General features: G+C 50.8%; 1 protein-coding gene across 1 annotated transcript; it reads right to left on the bottom strand.

Moving 5' to 3' along the window:
• Window positions 1-18,835: 18,835 nt before the first annotated feature.
• On the bottom strand, window positions 18,836-22,563 carry LOC133906684 (uncharacterized). The gene has a single exon (XM_062348656.1). It carries the CDS (start codon window positions 22,561-22,563, stop codon window positions 20,956-20,958), a length of 1,608 nt encoding a protein of 535 aa, XP_062204640.1. The 3' UTR covers window positions 18,836-20,955.
• Between the last annotated feature and the right edge of the window lie 2,006 nt (window positions 22,564-24,569).

Here is a 24,569-nt window from a genome sequence, read left to right as displayed (position 1 = left end):
TTGGGAAAAGATTTGAGAGAGAAATTGGATGTTAGATCCAATTTGAATGTAATTGAATTGAAACGAGTTTGTAATAATTCAATTTGAATAATTTCAATTGGATCAAATATGGATGATTCAATTGAATGATTTGAATTTGAATTGAATCAGGTAATTCAGATTGGATTTGAATTGAATATGTCTTGAATGATTCAAATTGCATTTGAGTACGAATTCTATGAACATTTGATCAAATCTGGATTTGAGATATTTGTGATTAAATTCAATATAGGAGTATTTGAATTTAGATCTAAATTTGGATTTGGCATTAATTTAAATAGATATATTTGAATTAGAAATTGGATGTACGATGATTTGAATTACAAGATTCAAATTTAGAACTTGATTCGAATCGATTTGAATTTAATTTGCAAAGCAATTGAATTGGGAAGGTAGTTGAAATCGGAGATTGATTCAAAAACAATATTTGGAGTTGGATTCAAAAGAAATGAATTTAATTGGATCTCCAGATGAAAGAATCTAAGAATTAGATTTGAATTTGAGAGATGTTCAGATTCGAGTCGATCAAAGATAAATGGAGATAATTTAATTGAATAATTAAATTATATATTTGAGTTGGATCGGAAGATCGACTTTCAAGGACTAATTTGGAAAAGGAAATTACCGAAAGGAACTAAAACAGATTCAAATTTTGAATCGCCACACAAGAACCATAAGAACAATTAACCCATAATGCATATATTGTAACGATTAATTTAGAAATTAATTTAGTGATCTCTAGAATACTTAGCCAAAATAATATATTTTAATATATATACGAATCTGAATATATATGTCCTTGATTTTATGTTTGATTAATAATTAGAATTTTGTTAATTTGGAGTGAATTTTGTTATTTTTCTAAAATACTATAATTCAGGGTGTTACCAATCTACCCACTATCGGTGACATGGGAACCATGGGTCCCTGAGTCCTGACGCCAGTACAACAGAATGCCACATGGCACCATCCCTCGGGGACTATCTCCCCGAGATTCGAGAAGTCCAAGTTCTGAGAGAGGACGCTCAGGGTCATGAACAGTGGTCCCCGAGTACCTGAGTTCCCCGAGGACCCGAGAAGGTAGTTCCGGGAGAGGGCGCTCGGGCCCATGAACAGTGGTCCCCGAGTACTCGAGTTCCCTGAGGACCCGAGCAGACACAGTTCTGGGAGAGAGCGCTCAGGGCCATGAACAGTGGTCCCCAAGTACCCGAGTTCCCCGAGGACCGAGAAAAGACATATCCGGAAGAGGGCGTTCGGGGCTATGAACAGTAGTCCCCAGGCACCCAGAGTTCCCCGAGGACTTAAGAAGCCCCTTGCCGGTGGACCCCACAAGGGTTCAGCGGTGAGGTGTCAGTTGGTGAGAGGTCCGATGCTGCATTTAAGAGGGAGCGTGGCCTGTCACTTCCAACCACTCCCCCCACGTCTGCTGTCAGTCCGTGCCACTGGCTGGTAGGGAGGCGTGGAGACATTTAATGCGGTAGGTCCCATCGTGCATCATCCGTTGCGCCTTGGGATATCGTCGCTGGGCTCGAGACATATTGCCTGCCGCCCTGCTGTGTCAGGCCTGCTCTGACCGAGCGGGCACGCGGGGCTGCTTGGAGGCTGCCCGGTGGGCCCCCCTACTGCACCGGCTAAAAAGCGACTTGATGATGACAAGACCAAACGGGGACGCATTTTCAACCCCCCCATAACGTCAAGCTGCAACCCATGATGGTTGCTTTCCATTTATGGCGCCTTGGGACTCACGTCATCCTTTCTGGGCACACCAAGCCGCCTCGACGGGATATAAGAAGGGGTGGGCACCCCGGAGAGAAAGGGGGTCGGAAGAAGGTGGAAGTGAAGTGATAGAAGACAAGTTCAAGAAATTCAACTGATAAGCAAACAAGCTAACGAAGCCAAGCAGAGACTCACGAAGACCGAAGCTCTAGACTTAGACAAAAATCCTTGTAACGCAAGAGACCCACAGAGAGGCATTCCCAGAACATTTATAGCATACACAAAGGAGTAGTGTATTATGCTCCATGCGGCCTGAACCTGTCTAAAATCCCCTGAGCATTTATTTCCTCTAGCATCCGACCATCCATCTCGCCTACATCTCATTTACTCATTAATTCATGTACGAGGTAGATTCAGAAGCATCCCCCCGGTCGAATCTCAAAGGGGGTCCCTCCGGATCCCCACTTGAGGAGTTCATCCTCCGATAGCTAGCGCGCCAGGTAGAGGGTTGCGTCCCTCAATCTGCTTTGTTTTCTGCAGAAAAGATGGCAGGTGGACATCGTCTCCAACGCACCGGCTCCAACTCCAGCGAAGAAGTGGAGCCTATCGCTCAGGAGGCCCCAATTTCTGCTTTTCCACAGCAGTAGCAGTGGTCGGCCCATACGGCGCCCCTCTCTCTTGGGGGCAATGGTGCTGGGACCAGCAGGGCCACCACCGCCATAGCAGGCGGGGCACCTAACCCTCAGCAAGTGGCAAACGCCCGTGCCGCAAGATCCACGTCCGGACAGCGTTGGGCACCATTACGGTGTAGGCTCACCTTCGGTGACACCAGCCCTGGGAGTGCGTTGCTTGTGGCGCAAGCACTCCTCAGGAACCCGCCTGTCCAGGCAGCGAGGGAAACCCCAGAAGGCCGTTGGCTGCAGGAGCTGGCTACACTGGTGGGCACAGCTCACCGGTAGGTGCTGGCCGAAAGCTCCCGTGCCACCTCCCACCGCGGCGCAACCAAAGCTAGTCCATCTTTGGGTGGCGACAGAACCGGCCTGGGGGCCTCCAGGCGGAGTGCTGCCCCCTGGCCACAACAGGAACTCCGGACCTTCGCTTACACCTCAATGAACGGAGGGCCGTCGAGGATGCGTGCGTCACCCTTTAGCGCCACCGGGAACCTCGGCACGAGGCTGAGGCATAGGACCAGGCTTCCTCTATGCCGGCCTATGACCGCAGGGGTTCCCCGGCACGCCAGCATTCGTCCCCCAAGGGCGTTGCTCGCACCGCAGGATACGGCACCGGCTGCCGCGCATTCACCAGCGAGCTCCGTCGGGTTAATTGGCCCACGAAGTTTTGGCCAAAACTACCAGAGAAGTACGACGGGTCCATCAACCCCGTCGAGTTCCTATAGATCTACACCAGCACCGTCCAAGTGGTGGGCGGTAGTGAAAAGGTCATGGCCAATTACTTCCATGTAGCCTTGAGGGGCTCGGCCTGTTCCTGGCTTATGAACTTACCCCCAGGATCCATCGGCTCCTGGGATGACCTCTGTCACCAATTCGTGGCCAATTTTCAGGGCACCTTCACACGCCCTGGCTTGGAGTGCGACCTCCATGCCGTGAAGCAGCAAGAGGGGAAGACGTTGAGGCACTTCACACAGCACTTCAGCTAGGTCCGCAACACCATCCTACGGATTACCCCTCATGCCATCATCGTCGCATTCCAGCAGGGCATCCGCAATGAGCAGATGCTCGAAAAGCTAGGTACGCATGAGATCGAAACCACCACGGAGCTCTTCGCGTTGGCTGACAAGTGCGCTAAGGTGGCAGAGGCTCGGGCATGGCATGTCTCGTGCCCCGAGCAACCCGCTGCCGACAAGGCAGGTCCTGCCCGCTCTGACAGGTGGGAAAAGAAAACGAGAAGGAGGCACGACGCTGCCCCTGTCGTGCCGCCAGAGGGCCCTACCAGGAGACCGGCACGCCGCGCGGCTGTCAATAGGAGGCCCACTCCCGCGAGGGCTCCCGCTCCCACGAGGGCTCCCGCTCCCGTGAGACCCGAACCGGAAAAGTGGTGTGAGATCCACCAAACTGACTAGCATGAACTCACTGAGTGCCAGTCGGTTAAAGGACTCGTCGAGCGGCGCCAGAAGGAGCGCGAGGAGCACCACAGGGGTGGCGACGACAAAGCTGCACCTGAGAACCAAGAGCTCGGTTTCCAAGAGGCCGAGCACACCATAGCCTTCATTGATGGGGGCGCGTACACGCCCTCTTCTCGTCGCTGCGTCAAGACAATGCGGCGTGAGGTGTGCTCAGCTACCCCGGGCACTGCAGCCGCAAGGCCTCTGAGGTGGTCGAAGACCCCAATCGCGTTCACTCTGGTGGACCACCCCGCGAGTACTGCAGGCATGGGGCGACTACCTCTGGTAGTGTCCCCCACCATCTGCAATGTGAAGGTCAGCAGAGTGCTGATCGATGGGGGTGCAGGCCTAAACCTCCTGTCCCAGGAGGCCTTCAAGAAGCTGCAAGTGCTTTCCAGGCGTCTAAAGCCGTCGCTCCCCTTCTACGGGGTGACGCCGGGGCACACTCTGCCCCTCGGGTAGGTCGAGCTACCTGTCACATTCGGGAGCCGGGACAATTTCTGGACGAAGAATGTCATCTTCGACGTCGTGGAGGTACCCTTGCCCTACAACACCATCCTTGGGCGCCCAGTGCTCGCCCAGTTCATGGTGGTGACGTTGTATGCCTACCTCACGGTCAAGATGCCGGGCCCTGTTGGCCCCATCTCCGTGCCCACCGAGACCGGTAGCGCCGTCTCCTGTGCCGAGCAGCTCTACTCGGCCTTCATCTCTGCTCGGACTGAGGTCGAAGGACACCCAGAGGGCCTGGGACACTCTTCATCCAAACCCCGACTCGCCGCCGACGCCTCCATCCCCACGAAGGAGGTTGTGGTGGGCAAAGACTCATCCAAGGTCATCCGAATCGGTGGCGACCTGGGTGAAAAATAGGAAAGTGCGCTCGTCACCTTCCTTCCGGCTAATGTCGATGTGTTTGCATGGCAACCGTCCGATATGCCCAGGATCCCTAGGGAGGTGATTGAGCACCACCTTGCTGTGCGCCCCGATGCATGGCCAGTGCGGTAGAAGGTCCGGTGGCAGGCGTCTGAGCACCAGGAGTTCATTTGGGAGCAAGTCAGGAAGCTCCTCGACGCCGGCTTCATCCGAGAGGTCCTCCACCCAAAGTGGCTGGCAAACCCAGTCATTGTCCCAAAGGCCAACGGCAAGCTGCGGATATATGTCGACTACACTGACCTAAACAAGGCTTGTCCAAAAGATCCTTTTCCTTTACCCCGTATAGACTAGATTGTAGATTCTATGCGAGATGGGATCTTTTGTGTTTTTTAGATGCAAATTCGGGTTATCACCAAATCGCATGGCCAAACAGGACGAGGAAAAAATATCTTTTACTACCCTAGTGGGGACCTATTGTTACGTGTCAATGCTTTTTGGTTTGTGCAACGCTGGATCGTCATTCCAGCGGGCCGTGAGCATTACCCTTGATTCGTAGGTTGGCCGCAATGTCGAAGCTTATGTCAACGACCTCGTGGTTAAGTCCCGAGACCGTGCCACCCTGCTGGAAGACTTAGCCGAGATTTTCAATAGCCTCCGCACTACCCGCCTGAAGCTCAACCCCGAGAAGTGCATCTTCGGGGTACCCGCGGGCAAGCTCCTAGGTTTCTTGGTTTCCAGCTGAGGACTCGAGGCCAATCCAGAGAAGATCTGGGCCATCGAACAGATGCTTCCCCTGGCTCGACTCAAGGAGGTCTAGCATCTCGCTGGCTACATGGCGTACCTAGGGCGCTTCATCTCCAAGCTCGGGGAGCGAGGGCTCCCACTCTTCAAACTACTGAAGAAGACCAGTCATTTTGACTAGACACCGGAGGCCGAGCAAGCCTTCCAGGACCTGAAGAAGTACCTCACCTCAGCGCCCGTACTGGTGACCCCCTCCGAGGGCGAGCATTTATTGCTCTATGTCTCGGCCACTCCCCAGGTCCTGAGCATGGTACTGGTAGTGGAGCGTGACGAGTGCTCGGGGCAAGTTGCTGGGTCCGAGCTCCCGGCCGCCCCCGAGTAACCTATGGGTCTCGAGGCTCCTCCTGACCAGGGAGTCGAGCTCGAGACCGTGGCTACTCCTGACCAGGGAGTTGAGCCTGAGAGCCCGACCGGCCTCCACCACTGTGCCGAGCTCGGGGGCTGTGACAAGCCCTCGGGCGAGGCCTCATTCCGGGCCTACCGTATACAGCGACCGATGTACTTCATCAGTGAAGTCCTCTGAGATGCCAAGACAAGATACTCTCAAGCCCAGAAGATGCTCTATGCCGTACTCGTCACTTCCAGGAAGCTGCGCCACTACTTTCAGGTGCACAAGGTCTCGGTGGTAACCACATACCCACTGGGGCCGATCCTTCGAAACCGAGAAGGCACTGGGCGTATCGTCAAGTGGGTGGTCGAGCTCGCAGAATTCAATCTGCACTTCATCGGCCACGACGCAATCAAGAGACAGCCTCTGTCTGACTTTGTGGCAAACTGGACGCCAGTCCCCGAGATCGACAATGAAGAGATTTCCGTATACCCCGGGCAAGCCGGGCCCGGGTACTGGGTCATGCACCTTGATGGCTCCCTCACGCTAAAAGGCGCGGGGGATGGAGCGGTGCTCACCTCCCCAACGAGTGGAGTACTCCAGTATGTCGTGCAGCTGCATTTCCGAGCAACCAACAACATGGTGGAATATGAGGGCCTCATCGCTGGTCTCCAAGTAGCGGTGGGCCTCGGGATCCGGTGGCTTCTAGTCATGGGAGACTCCCAACTAGTGATCAACCAAGTATCTAAGGAATACCAGTGCTCGGATCCTCAGATGGTAGCATACGTGGCGGAAGTCAGGAGGCTGGAGAGGCACTTCGACGGCCTGGAGCTGCAGCACATACCTCGCCGCAACAACACTCTGGCCGATGACCTCTCTCGCCTGGCCTCTGCCTGAGCGCTCGTCCCAGCCAGAGACTTTGAAGAAAGGCTCGCACGGCCATCCGTCCTGCCTGCCGACCAGGACAAAGGGGAATCCTCAAGCCTAGTTGAGGGAACCCAGGCAGCACCCTCAGTGGGAGGTCCCGTCAGGGTGCCGCCACCCGGTGAGTGCGCTGCGCTTGCCGGTGGTTCTCAAGATGCCTCGTGGATCGGCGAGATACGAGGGTACTTGAAAGAAAACATCCTTCCCGGGGATGATGCCTCTACGAAGAGGATTGCACAGCAGTCCAAACGTTATGCCATTGTAAATGGGGATCTCTACTGGTGCGGCACGGACGGTGTCCTCCTGAAATGCATCACCCGGGCAGAAGGCGGTGAGCTCCTCACTGAGATCTATGAGGGCGAGTGCGGTGGCCATGCATCGTTATGCACACTGGTTGGGAAGGCCTTTCGGCAAGGCTTCTACTGCTACAGCTCTCCACGGCGCTACCGAGTTGGTTCGACGCTGCAGGGCGTGCCAGTTCCACGCAAAGCAGATTAACCAGCCAGCTCAGGCTCTTCATACTATCCCCCTGTCATGGCCCTTCGCGGTCTGGGGGCTAGACATCCTGGGTCCATTCCCCCGAGCAAACAGGGGCTATGAGTACCTCTACGTCGCCATCGACAAGTTCACCAAGTGGCTGGAGGCGGTCCCAGTTATCAAGGTTATGAAGAACATGGAGATCTAATTCATCCGCGGTACCACAAGTCACTTCGGCGTCCCGAACAGAATCATCACCGACAATGGCACCCAGTTCATAAGTGCTCTGTTCGGGGACTACTGTGAGGACCTCGGCATCAAGCTTTGCTTTGCCTTTGTCGCTCATCCTCGGAACAATGGGCAAGTCGAGCGTGCAAATATTGAGATACTGAAGGGGCTCAAAACCCGGACCTACGATGTGCTGGCAAAGCATGGGAAAGGGTGGATCGACGAGCTACCTACTGTTTTATGGGCCAACCGGACCACGCCAAACCGCGCCATCGTGAAGACTCCGTTCTTACTCGTGTACGGCGCCGAGGCGGTCCTCCCCTCTGAGCTCAGTCTCGGCTCCCCTCGAGTGAATGCTTATTCAGCAGGTGAATAGGAAAAGCGAAGACGCGGTGACGTCGATCACCTGGAGGAGCGTCGGTGACAGGCCATCATCCGAGCAGCCAGATACCAGCAGAGCCTACGGTGCTATCATCAACGTCACATCCGGGCCCGGTCACTCGAGGTTGGGGATCTAGTTCTCCGACGTGCCCAAGCGCGTGAAGGAAAGAATAAACTGTCCCCTATGAGGGAAGGCCCCTTCATCGTGACCGGTGTCCCGCGACAAGGCTCGTTTCGGCTGACCACAGAGGACGGGCAGCCACTGGGCAACCGCTCCCAAACACGTGGAACATCAAACATCTGGGCAAGTTTTATCCATAAGATGGCATGTTTGTGCTCGGGCCAACCAGGCCAGGGGTCCCCCCGCCCAAGTTGGCCGGGGGCTGCCACCAACCATATAAGTTACCACTTATGTACAAATTGTCAATATACACTCTTATTCTGAGTTTTCTCTCTATAATTCATATGTTTAATCTGTTTGGTGAGATGCTCAATTTGTGCGAGAAAACACACTCTCTAATTTTCCCGTGGATAAAAACGGATCCCAGTCGGTATGCGTGCAGGTAGTAGCCGCTGACTTAAGTCTGTTGTGGTAGGCTATGGTGCCCGGCTGCATGGCAGTACCCCAAGCACTATCGAGCCTCTGGGATTCTCGGGTAATCCTACCGCTTAACAAAGAGTGGTCGGGACCACCTAGACTCCAGGGGTGAGCTGTCGGTGCTTGGCCTGGTCAGTCCTACCTTGAGCACCACCGAACCATTGGACCTCTTGGTTATACCTCTGTCTGTACACTTCACCAGTCTGGGTATTCGAGAGGTCTCAGGTCAAAAACAAGAGCAGCCTATAATGAGTACCATACTAACTGAGCGCCCTAAGCAAAGAGTCTTTTCCTATTTCTTTAGTTTACAAATCAATGATCAAAAACCAAGCTGCCTGACTGCAAGGGCCTCAGTTCCCAGGGCGTTGCTCGAACCTATGGGGTCCTCGGGTAATCCTACCGCTCGAACATGAGCGGTCGGGATCGCCTAGCCCCTAGTTCTCTCAACGGTTTTCTAGTGCTCGAGTGCTCCGTGCGAGGGAACCAACGTTCCCAGGCACCTCGAGCTCAGGACTTCTACCCTTTCTTGGACTGGTCGGCTGGAAGGCTGACAACTGTCCGGTGAGTAACTAAAATTACATGAATTTCCTCTTATACATACATAATAAACTATTGTTCCGGAGTTATCCTCGGGACCCTCGCATTCTAATCTGTTCGGCGAGACGGTCTCCTCGCACGCAAAACCCTCCCCACGTGTTCGCTTTTCCGAAACAACAAAAACAGACAGTAGTCGGTGTACCGTACAGGTGACGATAGCTGACCTAGGTCCTTTACGGTGGTCGTGGTGCCCGGCTGGCTTGGCAGTACCCCGAGCACTACCAAGTCTCTAGGGTTCTCAAGTAATCCTATTGCTAGAACAAAGAGTGGTCGGGACCGCCTAGACCCTAGGGGCGGGCTATCGGTGCTCGATCTGGTTAGTCCTACCCCGAACACCACCAAACCGTGGGGACCCATGGTCGCGTTTCCGCCTTCACGTGTCTCCGGTTTGCTTGTTTGGGAGGTCGCAGGGTGGAAAGTGTTCACTGGTCGTGGTGTGCACCGTGCTGGATGGACTTATCTCCTGAGCAAGGAAGTTCGTGTCTGTGTCTCTTTGACTCAGCTACTGCGGACTCGTGAGGACTCAGGGGCTAGACGCTCAGGTGGTCCCAGTACTTGTACAATGAGTGGTCAGAGCAACCTAACTCTCGGGGGAAGAAGGCCGGGCTCTGTCGGGCCAGAGCCTCTCGGGACATCAAGCAAAAAGCAAGACAACATATAAAGACAAACACAGAGTGGAGTTTCGATCCCAAAGAAAGGCTTCTATTATATTAAAAGGAACCATTCAGAAGGGGATCACTCCCGTATTTACAACATTCCAAAACCAAAAAACCTAACAATCTACAGGCTCAGGCGGAGGCAAAGACACGTCGCTGCTGCCATCGCCGCTCGGTTCTGGCTCCGGCTCCCGTACAAAACACGTCACCACCTCGGCGGCGACATCGCGGATGGCTTCTCGGGCGGCAGCTTCCTCGGCCTCAACCACGCCCTGCCGGACTGGCTCCAGTAGGAAGGCAGGGTCTCGACTGCGATAGCAGGCGAGAACGTGCTCGGCCACTCCTTGGGCCAGAGCATGCCCCTCCCGGGTCGCCAGCTCCTGCACGGTGTCTGGAAGGGCCTCGAGGCGCCGGGCGATCTCTGCAAACCCAAGGGCAATGTGGCCAGTCGTCTCCTTATCCAGTGACTGCTCGCCCACGAACACGCGCCCATGTCTGGCCGCCTCCACGGAGTTCCGTGCCTACTGAAGGATGTCCCGCATCATTAGCTTCACGTTAGTCTGCTCAGCGATGACAGTGTCGAGCTTGTCCTGTGCATTCTTCAGCCGATCCTCGAGGTTGGTGCTGTCGGCGGCGCTGGTAGGGACGCCCCTTGCGGACAGGATCTCGGTCTGAGCTCACTGCAGCTGCTCAGCCCGGGCCTCGACTGCCTGCTCTCGGGCAGCCAGGTCGGCCTCCTGCTTGGTGACCAGCTCCTGCCGGGCGGTGAGTGCCGACGATGCCGAGGCAGCATCCGCCTCGCGCAACCCGATCTGCTCCTCCTGGGCATCAAGGGCCACTACCGTTATTTGGACGTCGGTCTCACGTATCGTGACCTGCTCCTCCAGGCGGAGCACATCAGCGTGGCCATGCTTGAGCTCGTCGTTTTAGCTAGCCAAGTCTGCCTGGGCAGACCACACGGTCTCCTCCCTTCTGCTAGCCGCCTCCTCCCGAGACACCAGCTACCGCTCCCGAGCAAGCAGCGATGCGATGCGACTTCGGCAAGCTGCTCCATGCGGCTGGCATTCTCCTGCACAGCGACGGCTTCGTCACGGGTCTCCTCCAGCGCCTCCCACACCTCGGCCACCTCGCGCATGGATTTCTCATAAGATGCGCGGGCCGAGGCGATGCAGGTCTCCAAAAGCTTCCGGGCCTCCTCCAGCAGCCCCCTCTCATCGACCAGGGCGACATACTCTTTGTCAAGCTCCACCTGCTCTGTCACCACGGCCACTTTGAGCCGCCCGATGGCCTCTCGAGTGCTTCCCAGCACCTCCGGGAGGGGTTCCGGGGCCTGCCCAGAAGGTGGTCGGGGGCTGCGTCCCCTGTGAGTCCTCTCTGCAGAGGCGCTCGGGGTCCCCGATGGCTACTGTGCCGGCGCCGCCCTCATCGTGACCATCTCCCCTGCAGTCACTCGCTCCTTCCTCGGAGGGCTCGGGGCAGGTTCGGTCGGCGCTTGCTGCTCGGGACCGGCCGGGGCCCTCAGCTCAGGGCTGGCCGGTGCCCTCAGCTCGAGGTCCGCTGGCGCGCTTGGCCCTGGAACAGGGGCTGGCCTCGGCTCCTCTGGTTGCCTCTGGTCTCCTGCGGGATTCTTGGGCAGCCTAAAAACAAAAAAAGGGGTCAGTAACAAGCCAAAATCCTGGCATATGTGCTCAAGACAGAAATAGAGCTTACGTGGTTTTTGGCCCGTGGTACCGCCACCGACACTCCGGGATCTGGAAGTCGGGGCTCTATGGCTTCAGTCTGAGCTCTGCCTTCCTCCTTTTCGAGGGAGGGCTCTAGCCCTCGGGCCGTTGTGGGCCGGCCCCAGCGGCCGCCCCGGAGTCCATCTCCGGCGGCTGGTTGGTCCGGCCGCCAGCCGTTGCACTGTCGGCTGGGCCCTGGCCCTCGGGCTGCCACACCCTAGATCCGGCCTCCGTCCCAGACTCCACTCTCGAAGATTGGCCGCCTTGGCCACCCCTCGTCATGCCGCCCGCCGCCTGCCGTTGTCGCAAAGGTGACGGCAACGATGACAAAGACGGCTGAGGGACGTACGCCCGAAGACGCTTTCCCTTGTCTCCTCGAGTCGCCTGCCTGCTGCCTTCGGCGGCAACGCCCCGCCCTCCGTTGTCATCCACCCCGGCGATTTGTATGGTCCCGGGGTTCTAGCGCCCCAAACGATCCACCAGGCCTTGGGTGTCGAACTCTGGCATGGACGCCTACAGCGTCGCCCGGCCCGGGTCTGCGTAGAGCGCCAGGTCCTCTCAGGGCAGGACCGCCCGTGTGAGGTCATCGACGTCGATAACCACCTTCAGTAGGGTCGCCAGCGCCCCCTCGTCGAGGTCTCCGTCCGGGCCGATGTGGGTCCTCGTCAGGTCGCCCGAGCCGGTGTACATCCAGGCAAAGCGGGCGCGCTCCCGCAAAGGGGCCAAACGGCGGCGCAAGAAGTCGGCGACCACCATCAGCGAAGTCAGCCTCGATTGGTGTAGGTAGTTGATGCGGTTCAGCACCGGGCGCAGGCGCTCATTCTCCACGGGGGCACCCTCCCAGATCGGCCTGTGGGGCTCCGCTGGCGTTTGGGGCAGCGTGAGGCAGTCATGGGGGCTGATGTCGACGTAGACCCAGTCCCGGCGCCAGTCCTCCCATTTGCCGCGTAGCACTTGCGGGATGTAAAGTTCGCCGAGCCCCTCCCGCAGGCGGAAATTGCAACAGCTGACCACCTCCACCTCGTCGGATCCTTTCCTCTTCCCGGCCGCTTGGAGGATGAAGAAATGCCGAAACAGAGCGACCGATGGCGGCAATCCCACGAACATATCACAGAAGTGCGCGAAGATCACCAGGATCACCACCGAGTTTGGACTCAGGTGGGCCAGCTGGATGCCGAATGTGTCCAGCACTTGGAGGAAGAACGTCGAAAATGGCGGCACCAGTTCGGCGGTAATGAAGGACACAAAGATCATGATCCACTCCGACCAGCGTGCGGAAGGCGGAAAGTTCGCTGGTGTCACCACTGGCCGGCGGGCACCATCAGCTTGCGGTCCTTCTCAGCCCCCTCCTCATTCATAATGCGGGACTTCGGCAGGATGCTGTCGGAGCTCGACGTGTCCCGACGACTGCTTCCTGCCCTCGGCATTTTTTGGGGGTGGGGAGTGTGCTGGAGGAGTTGAGAAGAAAGGAGCGCTGCGGGCTGAAGAGGGCGAGAGCTCCCGGTGCGCAAGGAAGAAGAAGACAGGAGGTGGCAATGGCAAGAATGGCGTGGGGGGCAAAGGTTCGTTCCTGCTCTCCTTTTTATATCCTGGGGATTGCAAACGGCACATTCCTCAGCGCATTCTGCGAAGCGCATTCCCCTCGATTGGCGTGGTTACCAGGCGCATCTCCCTTGATCTGTGCGGTTGCCAGCGCACTACCCTCGATCCGCGCAGTTGTCATGCGCGCCTCCCGCCTCGTTATCACTCTCCTCAAAAGTCGGAAGGACACGCGTCCTCTCAGTTTCCCCCCTGGGCCGTACCAAAAACCTGGGCTGGAAAGATTGCAAAGACAACAAGATTCTAGCGCCAGAGAACAAGCCACGCGGCATCGATGCTGGGATCGGCCTCAAAGAAATAAGGGCCCCATCCGCAGTCTCTGGGCCATCGCCTGCCAATGGGCCCAGGGGCTGCTGTCGGTGACATGGGAACCAGGGGTCCCCGAGTCCCGTGGCTAGTACAGCAGAATGCCACATGGCGCCATCCCTCGGGGACTATCTCCCCGAGGTTCAAGAAGTCCAAGTTTCGGGAGAAGGCGCTCGCGGCCATGAACAGTGGTCCCCGAGTATCCGAGTTCCCCGAGGACCCGAGAAGGTAGTTTCGGGAGAAGGCGCTCGAGGCCATGAATAGTGGCCTCGAGTACCCGAGTTCCCTAAGGATCCGAGAAGTGCAAGTTCCGGGAGAGGGTGCTCGGGGCCATAAACAGTGGTCTCTGTGTACCCGAGTTCTCCAAGGACCCGAGGAGATACAGTTCATGGAGAGGGCACTCGGGGCCATGAACAGTGGTCCCCGAGTACCCGAGTTCCTCGAGGACTGAGAAAAGACATATCCGGGAGAGGGCGTTCAGGGCTATGAATAGTAGTCCCCGAGGACATGAGAAGCCCCTTGCCGGTGGACCCCATAAGGGCTCAGCGGTGAGGTGTCAGTTGGTGGGAGGCCCAATGCTGCATTTAAGAGGGAGCATGGCCTGTCACTTCCAACCACTCCCCCCACGCCTGCTGTCAATCCTTGCCGCTGCCTGGCAGGGAGGAGTGGGGACATTTAATGCGGCAGGTCCCATCGCACGTCATTCGGCATGCCTTGGGATATCATCGTTGGGCTCGAGGCATATCGCATGCCGCCCTGCTATATCAGGCCTGCTCTGACCGGGAGGGCACGCAGGGCTGCTCAGAGGCTGGCCGGTGGGCCCACCTGCTGCATCCGCTAAAAAGTGACATGATGACGACAAGACCGGACGGGGATGCATTTTCAACCCCCCCCCGGTAACGTCAAGCTGCAGCCCATGATGGTTGCTTTCCATTTATGGCGCCGTGGGACTCGCGCCATCCTTTCTGGGTACGCCAGGCTGCCCCGACGGGATATAAGAAGGGGTGGGCACCCCGGAGAGAAAGGGGGTCGGAAGAAGGTGGAAGTGAAGTGATAGAAGACAAGTTCAAGAAATTCAGCAGGCAAGCAAACAAGCTAACAAAGCCGAGCAGAGGCTCACGAATACCGAAGCCCTAGACTTAGACAAAAATCCTTGTAACATAAGAGACCCACAGAGAGGCATTACCAGAACATTTATAGCATACACACAAGAGTAGGGTATTACGCTCCGTGCAGCCCGAACTTGTCTAAAATCCCCTGAGCATTTATTTCCTCTAGCATCCGACCATCCATCCCGCCTGCATCTCATTTACTCTCATTAATTCGTGTACGAGGTAGATTCAGAATCATCCCCCCGGTCGTATCTCAAAGGGGGTCCCTTCGGATCCCCGCTTGAGGAGTTCATCCTTCGACACCCACTTAAAGTGAGTCTTGCCCCCGAGATTCGGAAAGGTCTAAGAAGGGATCAGGGGAAAAAACTATCTTCCATCATATCATCTTTTTGATCAATTGTTACTTCAACCTTTGTGAAAACTTCGTGATACTTGCCACCGTAATTGTTGTCCTTTTTAGCTAGATGAGCTGATATGTCCATAATACCACTCTGTCGTTCTATATCTTTAATTTCTTGCAGCTTGGGGAAGTTCCAGAAAAGATAATCTCTCCTATCCATATAGTTCTCGCACTTATTTCAACTCGGATAATTTTCCATATTTTGAGTGCGTGTACTACTGCTGTTATTTTACAATTTGTAAGCTGGGTACTCTCGTCCATATAGCTTCAGGTACCTTGACACATAAACTATTTTTTTCCTTCTTGTATGGGTATACATTCCAAAGCTTTGATATGATGTATCTTAAGGGTTACCAGATCCTACTTTGTCCAAGGTACTTCTTGGGTTATCTATTTCTACTGAATTCCTTGTTATGTCTCATTGATTTATGATAAACCTCGAATTTATTCCAATTATAACGTTAACATGGGGTATCTTCGGTGTCTTAGCCACTATGTCATCAATAACCTTAAATTGTCATGACGCCAAGTGACTCCAATATTTTCCAATCTCAGGACTTCATTCCGAGTATATCTAATGAAATAAGCTTCATACCCAATAATCAATTTTAGTCCAGTAATAAATCATGGGATGATCCAACTTTAGCTGTTAATCTCTCCAGACGAATATTATCATCTATAATTCCACTAATAACTTTTATTATCTATGGGTTGTCTGGCATCCACCGTGACCTTGTCGATGATTTCTTTTTAATCCATTAGATATACCAATAGCTCTTGGGTTCTAATTTCATAATCCTTACCAATCAGCGGTGATTTAGATGTCCTTGTCTGGTAGTTATCCTTGATTCAACATATTCGCATGCATGCATCCTTTAAATGGTATGGTTTCCATGGTACCGAAGGGGCTACCTCACTTAAAGTGGTTCTGACATCAGGTGTTCCATAGGGTATGCGACACTATAATCCTTTATCCATTCATGGATTATCACTTTATCCTTTGCTGAAATTCAGTTGCAGTTCTCAAATTAATCTGATGTTGCTCCAAAACACAGTTTAAACCTTTCAATTACTTAGTCTGATATTGTTGATTGACTTCTTAGTTCTTTTTTACTATTACACAGGTAGATCCTTTATTGTCATCCGATAGGGTCTTCTGGCTATCGGGTTGTTCGCCCATGAGTACTTCTGGTTACAGTTATGTTCATACTATAAGTACTTCTTTCGGGAGAAATTTTGCAACTTCTGTGAGTTCGGGTTTTAGGTTATGGATGCCAAGATTTTTATTCAATTACATGGGGTTATTGAAGTAAACCTCCAATTTACTCGGTTACTTTGCCTTATCGATGGTAATTCACTTAATTTCGAGACTATATCTTATCATTCTCTCTAAGGTCGTAGGGTTTGCTAGAAACACTACCTTTTTTTTTTTTTTTTGAAGGGCAAACTGTGGGGGAGTTCCCCACAGCACTTCATTTTTCATTTATAAAGAGGATATTTACAAGCATTGGGGGGAGAGGGGGAGGGGGAGAGAGGAGTACTAAAACTTATAAGACTGTCTCTAACCACTGAATAAAAAGTAAACGTTTGTCTTCCGAAAATCGAAAAGACTGAAGGTAAAATTGCTCCCTAAGGCGTCTGATCCATAGCTGGTGAGTTGCCTGAACCCCATCAAAAATAACAGAATTTCGTAGCTTCCAAATCTCCCATGCAGCTATGAGGAAAACATCCATGAAGAAGGAAGAGGTTGACGTCTGCTTCGCTGCAAGAATTTTCCCATGGATCTCCAAATGTTCCAGCCAGTAAATGCCAATCCGGGCCCAGCAGTGTTGAGCAAAATCACATTCAAAGAATAGATGGTCCCTTGTTTCCCTCAAATCATCTTGGCATAAAACACAGTTTGTCCCAGACTGAACATTACTGTTACGGCGCTGGAGCATATCCTTAGTATTTAATCTATCCATAATGAGGAGCCATCCAAAAAAATTTATCCTAGGCATACTCTTAGCCTTCCAAAGCAATTTGAAGGTTATTGGTGCCTGCACACCAGAAAAAACATATCTATACATTCGACTTGAGGTGTATCTGTTATTTCCCCAAATGAAAACCCATTGATCATTCTCATACTCATTATAAGGAATGGCCTGCAGATATTCTTGTAAACTTAACATCTCATGGAAAGCCTCCTGGGTTAGCGGCAAATGAAAAAGAGATTCCATATCAGGTGCTTCCATAATTTGCCGAACTGATGTCTGATCAGTCCGAGCAAATGAGAATAGCCGGGGAAACCGATCTGCCAGCCTCTCAGATGACCAAACATCCTCCCAGAAAAGAACAGTGGAACCATTTCCTATGATGCATGTAGCTATACCTCTGTATAAAGTATTTAATCGGAACACATCCTTCCACCAAAAGGATCCAACTTCTCTTGTGGCATGAGGAATCTTGTCAGTATAATATGAGGACCATATCAGATTGACCCAAGGGATATTCTGTCTGGAATAGAATTTGTGTAGATGCTTAAGAAGAAGTGTATCATTCTGCAGGTTCAGGTTTATGATACCTAAGCCCCCTTTATCTTTAGGTTTAATTAGCAAAGGCCATGCTGCAAGGTTACCTCCCTTTTTGCTTCTGTCATTCCCTCTCCATAGACACTGCTTTCTTGCTCTATCAATATTCTCAATTACTCCCTTATGCAGTTTGATAGCGCACATGGCATAGGTGATGATTGGTGTGACCATAGAATTAACCATTTGCAGCCTGCCAGACAATGTTAGCAGTGACGAGCATGAGGACAGCCTTCTTTCCACTCTATCCATAATGGGTGAGAAATCTTCGATTCTTGGCTTTGTTGTACCCATTGGTAGTCCCAAATATGAAAACGGCATAGATCCCAATTGACAACCAAAAGTGAGTGCTAAAGATTCGGCCTTGTCAGATGTGATGTTAATGGGTATCATTTGAGATTTACTATAATTAACTCTCAGTCCTGTGGAGTCTGCAAAAGTATTGAGCAATGCTTTGAGGCACATTAGCTGTGGGGCATCAGCTTCCATTATAAATAAGGTGTCATCCGCATATTGTACAATGGGAAAATCAGTATGAGCCTGTGGGAGTGGGGCTCTAAAAAGACCATCATGAAATGCTCTGTTCACAATTACTTGCAATAATTCAGCCGCAATGACAAATAGAAGGGGAGAGAGAGGGTCCCCTTGCCTAACCCCTCTTTTACATTTAAACTGCTTCCCAGGTACTCCATTTAAAAGAACAGCAGAGTTACCAGATGTGAATAGCATGTTCATCCAGGAAAGCCATTTTCTTGGAAAACCCATTGCTTTCATGACGTCTAACATAGCAGAATGCTCCACAGTGTCAAAAGCTTTAGCGAAGTCTAGCTTCAAAATAATTATCTCCCTCTTTGATTGATGACACTGATGGATATATTCAAAGCACCAGGCTAAACAATCTTGTATTGACCTGGTCCTGATGAAACCATACTGGTTGATGTGGAGTAGTTGTAATATGATCAACTGAAGCCTCTCAGCCAAAAGCTTGGTAAGAAGTTTAATGCTGCAATTGAGGAGAGAGATTGGCCTGTAGTCATTTACTCCTTCTGGATTATTAACCTTCGGCACCAGGGTTATGAAGGAGTTGTTGATGGGCTCCAAATCAATGATTTCATCAAAGAACTCACTGCAAAGCTTGTAGAAATCCTCTTTGATTATAGGCCAGCATTGCTTAATGAACATACCATAAAACCGTCAGGGCCAGGAGCTTTATCTGTTGGAAGGGACTTTATGACAGAATCTATTTCAAGCTTTGTAAATGGCTGGATCAGAGATGTTAAATCTTGTGGTATGAATAAATCAGTTAAATCAAAGTACATGACAGGATCAGAGGTAACTCCCATTCTATTTTTGAAAGCAGACCAAATTAGTGCAACTTTCAAATCATGATCATGAACCACATTGCCAGTGCTATCCTGAAGCTGAGATATAACATTTTTCCGGTATGAAATTGTAGCCATTGCATGAAAATACTTTGTGCACTCATCACCTAATCTGATCCGGTTCACTGTATGTCTCTTTCTCCAATATATATTCTTATACTTGAGTAACTGGAGCAAATGTTTCTTGATAATAACTCTGAAATTCCACTCATTCAGATACAAAGGTCTACATTCCTCCAGAGAGTCCAAAAAAAGGATAATCTTATTACATTCAGCGATGAGCTTACTGAGATTTGACAAGTTCCTGCTCCATAATTTAAGAGCATGCCGAAGATTTTTGAAATTCTTGGAAATTTCCTTGGTGCTAGTGTTCCCATAAGAAATAGGGGTAGCCCATGAGTTCCTCACTGTATCTATGAATCCAGGATGCTCAGGCCAAAAATTTTCAAATCTAAAAATATTGGATCGTGGTATACTTGTGCCAATTACCACTGTACAAGGTATATGGTCTGAGATTGGCTTTGCTAGTGGTAGCACCAAGGTATTGGGATATGTCGTCGTCCAATTTACAGAAGTGAAAAACCAGTCCAACTGTTCTAGCAAAGGGTTCTGCTGCATATTACTCCACGTATAGGCACGACCCTTAATAGGTATTTCTGTTAAGCCCAAATGACCAATAGCTTCATTAAAACGAAATGTATCATGTATATCACCCCCAGGCCTATTTCTGTCCTCCAAAGATCGATAGAAATTAAAGTCTCCCATAATGATCCAATTATCTTCATCCAGAATATTCATATTTTTAAGCCATGTAATAAATTCAGATCTGGTGGGCTCAGTGCAAGGTCCATATACAGAGGTCAAAAACCAGGATTCTCCATTGTGTCTTGCCACAAAGGACAATGAAATTGCATAGCTTTGTTTCTCAATAACCATACCATCAAAGACAGAGCTAACCCAAGCTACTAAAATACCACCAGAAGCACCCACTGAGGGGATGAAATCAAATTTATCAAACCTTCTTGGAGCAAATTTTTTTAAATATTGTGAATCAAATATATCCCTCTTAGTCTCTTGCAAACAGAAGATGGAACAAGCACTCTCTTCAATTTTATTTCTCAAAGCCTCCCATTTACTATCACTATTAATACCTCGAATGTTCCAACAAAGTATATTCCAAGATCTATTCATTTATAACCATCTCCAAAGGCTCCTGATACAGAACATCATCAGTGATGTCCTCTGGCTGAACACTGCATATCACACCCCAATTCTTCAACATTTCATTAGGTATCTGCCCCGGAATCAGTTCATCATGTGGCTGCGGTGGATTGTTTAGAAGTTGTGCAGCATCTGTGGGACGGACTGGGACCTCAGTCCAGGTACAACGTCGCTTACGGGGGTGGTCTTCCAGCTGAATATGCCAGAAACCATCCCTATTGACACTTTGTCTAGTGCTGCGCCGGCAACTCGAGTCTTCCAGAAATGCCAAGGGATTGTTAACTGAGGTCACCGATGGAAGAGCAAGTGTTCTTGCTGAAGAACTATCAGCCACACTATCAATAGTCATTGCTTTCGAAGAAATATCTGTCATCTGTTGCTCATGAAGGTTCTGTAACATCTGAGATTCAGCCCATATCCTTATCAAGACTGCATGCAGACTAGGATGATATGGCACTATGGCCAGAACTTGTGGTACTTCATAAGCAGTTTGTGATGGAATCACCAAAGGGAGATGAAGCATAGGCTGCTGTACCAATCGAGCCTTCAGGATGTTAAAAGCCCTCTGCTCAATCACTTGGAGAGCAACCCATGGAGAGCTCTGAACCTCCATTCTAGTAGAGGAGGAAGACAAGTCAGAAAATCCATAGTTACCTACTAAAACATCCTCATCTCGAGGTACTGAATCTGGACCGTTAGCACGAGGGTACTGAGCAGTGAAACCAGACAGATCAAAGGAAACTGTGCCTTGGGGTTGAACAGGGTGCTGCGGGACAGGATTAACAGGGAAATTTTCACCTCCGTGTTGACCATTGTGCTGATTATCCTGACTATCTTCAAACCCCTCATTTTGCTGATTATTCAGTCTAGCATCCATCTGAACTCCTTGGGCAGCTCCCATCTGAAAGCCCTATGTAGTTTTGACCCTCCATCGCTTGATGGGCCGAGAGACTTTGGATGTAACAGGCTTGGTTGGACAAAACCTAGCTATATGGCCAAAGGTTCTACATAAGCGGCATCTAATGTCCAAATTGCAGATGGAGGCCCAGTGGCCCAAAGAGAGACAACGGCCACAAAAAGCATTCGAATTTGAATTTTGAAGCGGTGCCAATGATTCCGCGCAATGAGGCGGCAGACTAGCAAAATCTCGCGAAGAACACGGAGGAGAAACTGGCTCAGACCCATGATCCAAATCTGAGAGAATTCTGCCAAAAACAAGCTTGATAGGGACAGAAGAGATCGGAGGCACAAAAGTGGACCGAAAAGCACCAAAGTAAATATGTATAGGCATGGCTGGGGGTTGGTGTTTTTTCACAGGAGAATCCTGCACAAGCTTATCCGCAAATCTGACCTTTTTCTTTGGAAGTTCCTTGACCCATTGATATGATAATCTCTTCTCTTTAGAACGTTTCTTTTTAGATTGGACAGTAGTCCACTCAGCCTCTTGTTCTAATTCCCAACGCCGTTTATCAGCTTCACGATATGCAACCCCATTGTTCCAGAGGTGGAAATAAATATCAAAGCAGGAGCCAACAAAACGGCGGAGAGCAAAGATATGAAAACCAACAGACTTGCAAGACACCGAGATACGAAAGTGATTTTCACTCAAGAATTTGACATGAAAACCATGAGCTGAACCACCCAAACACGATTGCAAGGCCAGAGCCACTGAATCCTCCGTCAGGCGAAAAGTGTATCGTCGAAACGTAACCAGCAGAAAGAAAGAACTAACAGGCGATGAGGAGGGGTGGTGTACCGATGCATTGAAGAGGCGAAGAATCTCCCGCTGGAAATCAATTCCATGAGAGAAATCCAACTTGTCCACGAGATCCTGATGAAGATCCATCAATTCCATGTACCGATCTTGTTGCATTGAGCGACCAGCGCCCACACCTGGCTGGGCAGCTCCTACAATGGAACCTCCATTGCTCATCCACTCGTTCACCGTAGCCTCCCAACCTTCAATGAGCGATCGGACGAGCTGCCGAATCTGTTTCGAGCTGTGCTTTCGCAGGGGTTTCACGGCCATTCCAATCTCAGTAGCCATGATGGCGTCCACCGTGAATTCCAACCGCCGCAGCCTCGCGAGCAGCTCGAGCAACTCGGCCTCCGACTTTTCTTGGGCGTTGGAGAGCGCAGCCTTGACGCGGAGGGCCTCGGCAACGATGGGGCCGTCGCAGTCGCTGCGTGGGGCGGCGGTGGTGCCGCCGCTGCCTTCGTCGGTGACGGCCTCGGCGCGGTCGGAGCTGCAGATGCTGGGGACGCTTCTGGCGCCTGCCGGGAGGAGCTGGTGCTGCAGAGGCGGGCCGGGGGCGGGGAGCCCCGACGCCTCGGCCGGCGGGAGGACGATGAGCGCGGTGTAGAGGCGCTCGGCGATGGCGTCCCGGCGAGCGAGGAGGCCGTCTGGGTGGTCGGCGGCGGCGACCCGGATGGTGGCGTCGATGGCGTCGAAGATGCTGGCGCGCGCGCCGCTGAAGAACCCCCGCCAGTAGTCCAGCGACAGCGGCGGCGGCGCCATTAGAAACACTACCTGACTTAAAGTGTTTCCAGCATAAGGATTTTCAAAAGATATATGATACTTATTCGAAGTACAGGTATTTCACAAGACTTTTACAACTATCAAAGTTTCCATAGCAAAAGACACTCTCCGAAGGGTGAACAAAAGTACAAACCAAGGTAAAGCCAATCAACAACTCAAGTTGAACTAGCTGGAGTATCCGCTAGGATTGGTATCCATTGATTCATGAGTTTTCGATTATTGGTATCCGTTCCAAGGGTCTACATGATCTTCCCTAGTTGTTTTGATTATTGATGGTGATACTTAGACGATGTAGACTGACACAACAATTTGTTACTTCTAGGGACAATTCCTTGCAAAGTGTCCAAGTTTCTGGTAATTATAGCAAAGCTTTTGTGTGCCTTTGGTGTTGCACTAGGTCGCTACTGGAGAACTTGCTATAAATTGCTCAATATGCTTACATAAGAAGCAGATCCGGTTGGGGTCTGGCGTCTTCAGAGCTCCTTCTTGTTGGAGGTTTCCACTATCTTAATTGTAGGAAATTGGATTTGCTTGGTTTGAGGTGGATCCTGGGGCTTCATTCTGCATAGAATGTTGGTTTTCTAGCTTCCATCTCTTGTAACTAGCCCTATGGTGATAATTGGGTCTAGATTTCCTCTTCTTGGTGTTTATGTGGCCTTGACTAACATTTCCTACACCAAGAACTCGACTGATGTTACTGAGTTCTTGAGCAATTGTCTGCATCAATTAGGTTTGATTGACCATTATTGCGACAAGGTGTCTCCAGCACTAAGTGCCATTGTCATGTGCTATTCATACTTGTTATCCAGATTTTCTTGTTCCTTACTTAATTCCTATCCTTTAGGGACTTCTCGTATCTCTTGATTGCTTTTAGTGGCTCAAGAGTCTTCTTCAGTTGGTTTGACATTGTTGCCTGTCTGATTATTATTGTCTTGTACGTACTTTGTTGATGAGCTAGCTGCTTCCAGCTTCAGTTTCATGGCTTGGGTTTTAAGCTCTATGTGTTGATCATCTGCGCTTGATTTCTTTAATGACATATCTGGTAACTTCTTGTTCTCCGAGGATAGGGTAGAAAGCAGTGGATGAGTTAAGATTAAATTTTTGGTAGATGTGTAACAAGATCACACAACGAATAAACATGCAACAAACAAACAACAATAGCCAACACTACAATGTAAACACTCACAATTAATTTTCCATCACTATGATACAATAGAGAATAGTTGTTAGGGTTTATGCTTGACACAACTCCTTGTGTAAGCCTTAAACTTGTCAGGGTTCTCCGCGTTAGGCTTTGAGAAAAGGTGGGTAAAGAGAAAACAACGAATTTTGCAGCGCAGTGCCATGGTAAGTAAGATCAATAAGATGTAGATAGTGTAAGGAAGAATTATTCTTTGAATAGTTTATAGTCAAACTAAGTATAAGTAACATCCATACTAATGTCACGACCTACAACCAAGTATGGCTGAAATACCACCCTGTCAGGACCCCTACCTCAGGTTCCCGTGTGCCTCCTGTATCAGTCCCTGAATTAAGTAGCTGATACATATAGAATTCAACAGAATAGTATCAAAAACGTACTTCAAATAAAATAAAGATACTTACTTGAACAACTTGAAAGATGGTCTGGTGGACGAGGATCCATGACAGACTGGCTAGGCAAAAGAGCCTACAGCGGAGTGGAGCGAAACGAATGATGCAGCTCAATGCCACAAGCAACTTGGGTGCGGACATGACCTTAGACTTCTTCTCTTTAACTTCATCTGGGTTGAGGTAGATCTCCACCTTAACAATTTGATAGCGGTAAGACTGAGTACGGAAGGTACTCAATAAGTCCTATACTATTTCAAAGGGTTGATAGATGCATAATAAATATTTCAAGGATAAAGCTTTACGATTTAGTTTTAAGTGTAAAGTAGTTTATGCAGGTATTCAATGTATTAACTACTGTTAACCTTTTGAAATAAAGGTAACCTGGTAACAAA

This window comes from Phragmites australis, chromosome 23, assembly GCF_958298935.1.
Source record: "Phragmites australis chromosome 23, lpPhrAust1.1, whole genome shotgun sequence".
NCBI lineage: Eukaryota > Viridiplantae > Streptophyta > Magnoliopsida > Poales > Poaceae > Phragmites > Phragmites australis.
This window is presented reverse-complemented; position numbering and strand designations above follow the sequence as displayed.

Excerpts from the sequence above, each read along its gene's own strand:
- LOC133906684 (XM_062348656.1), bottom strand. The coding sequence starts at position 22,563 with ATGGCGCCGCCGCCGCTGTCGCTGGACTACTGGCGGGGGTTCTTCAGC.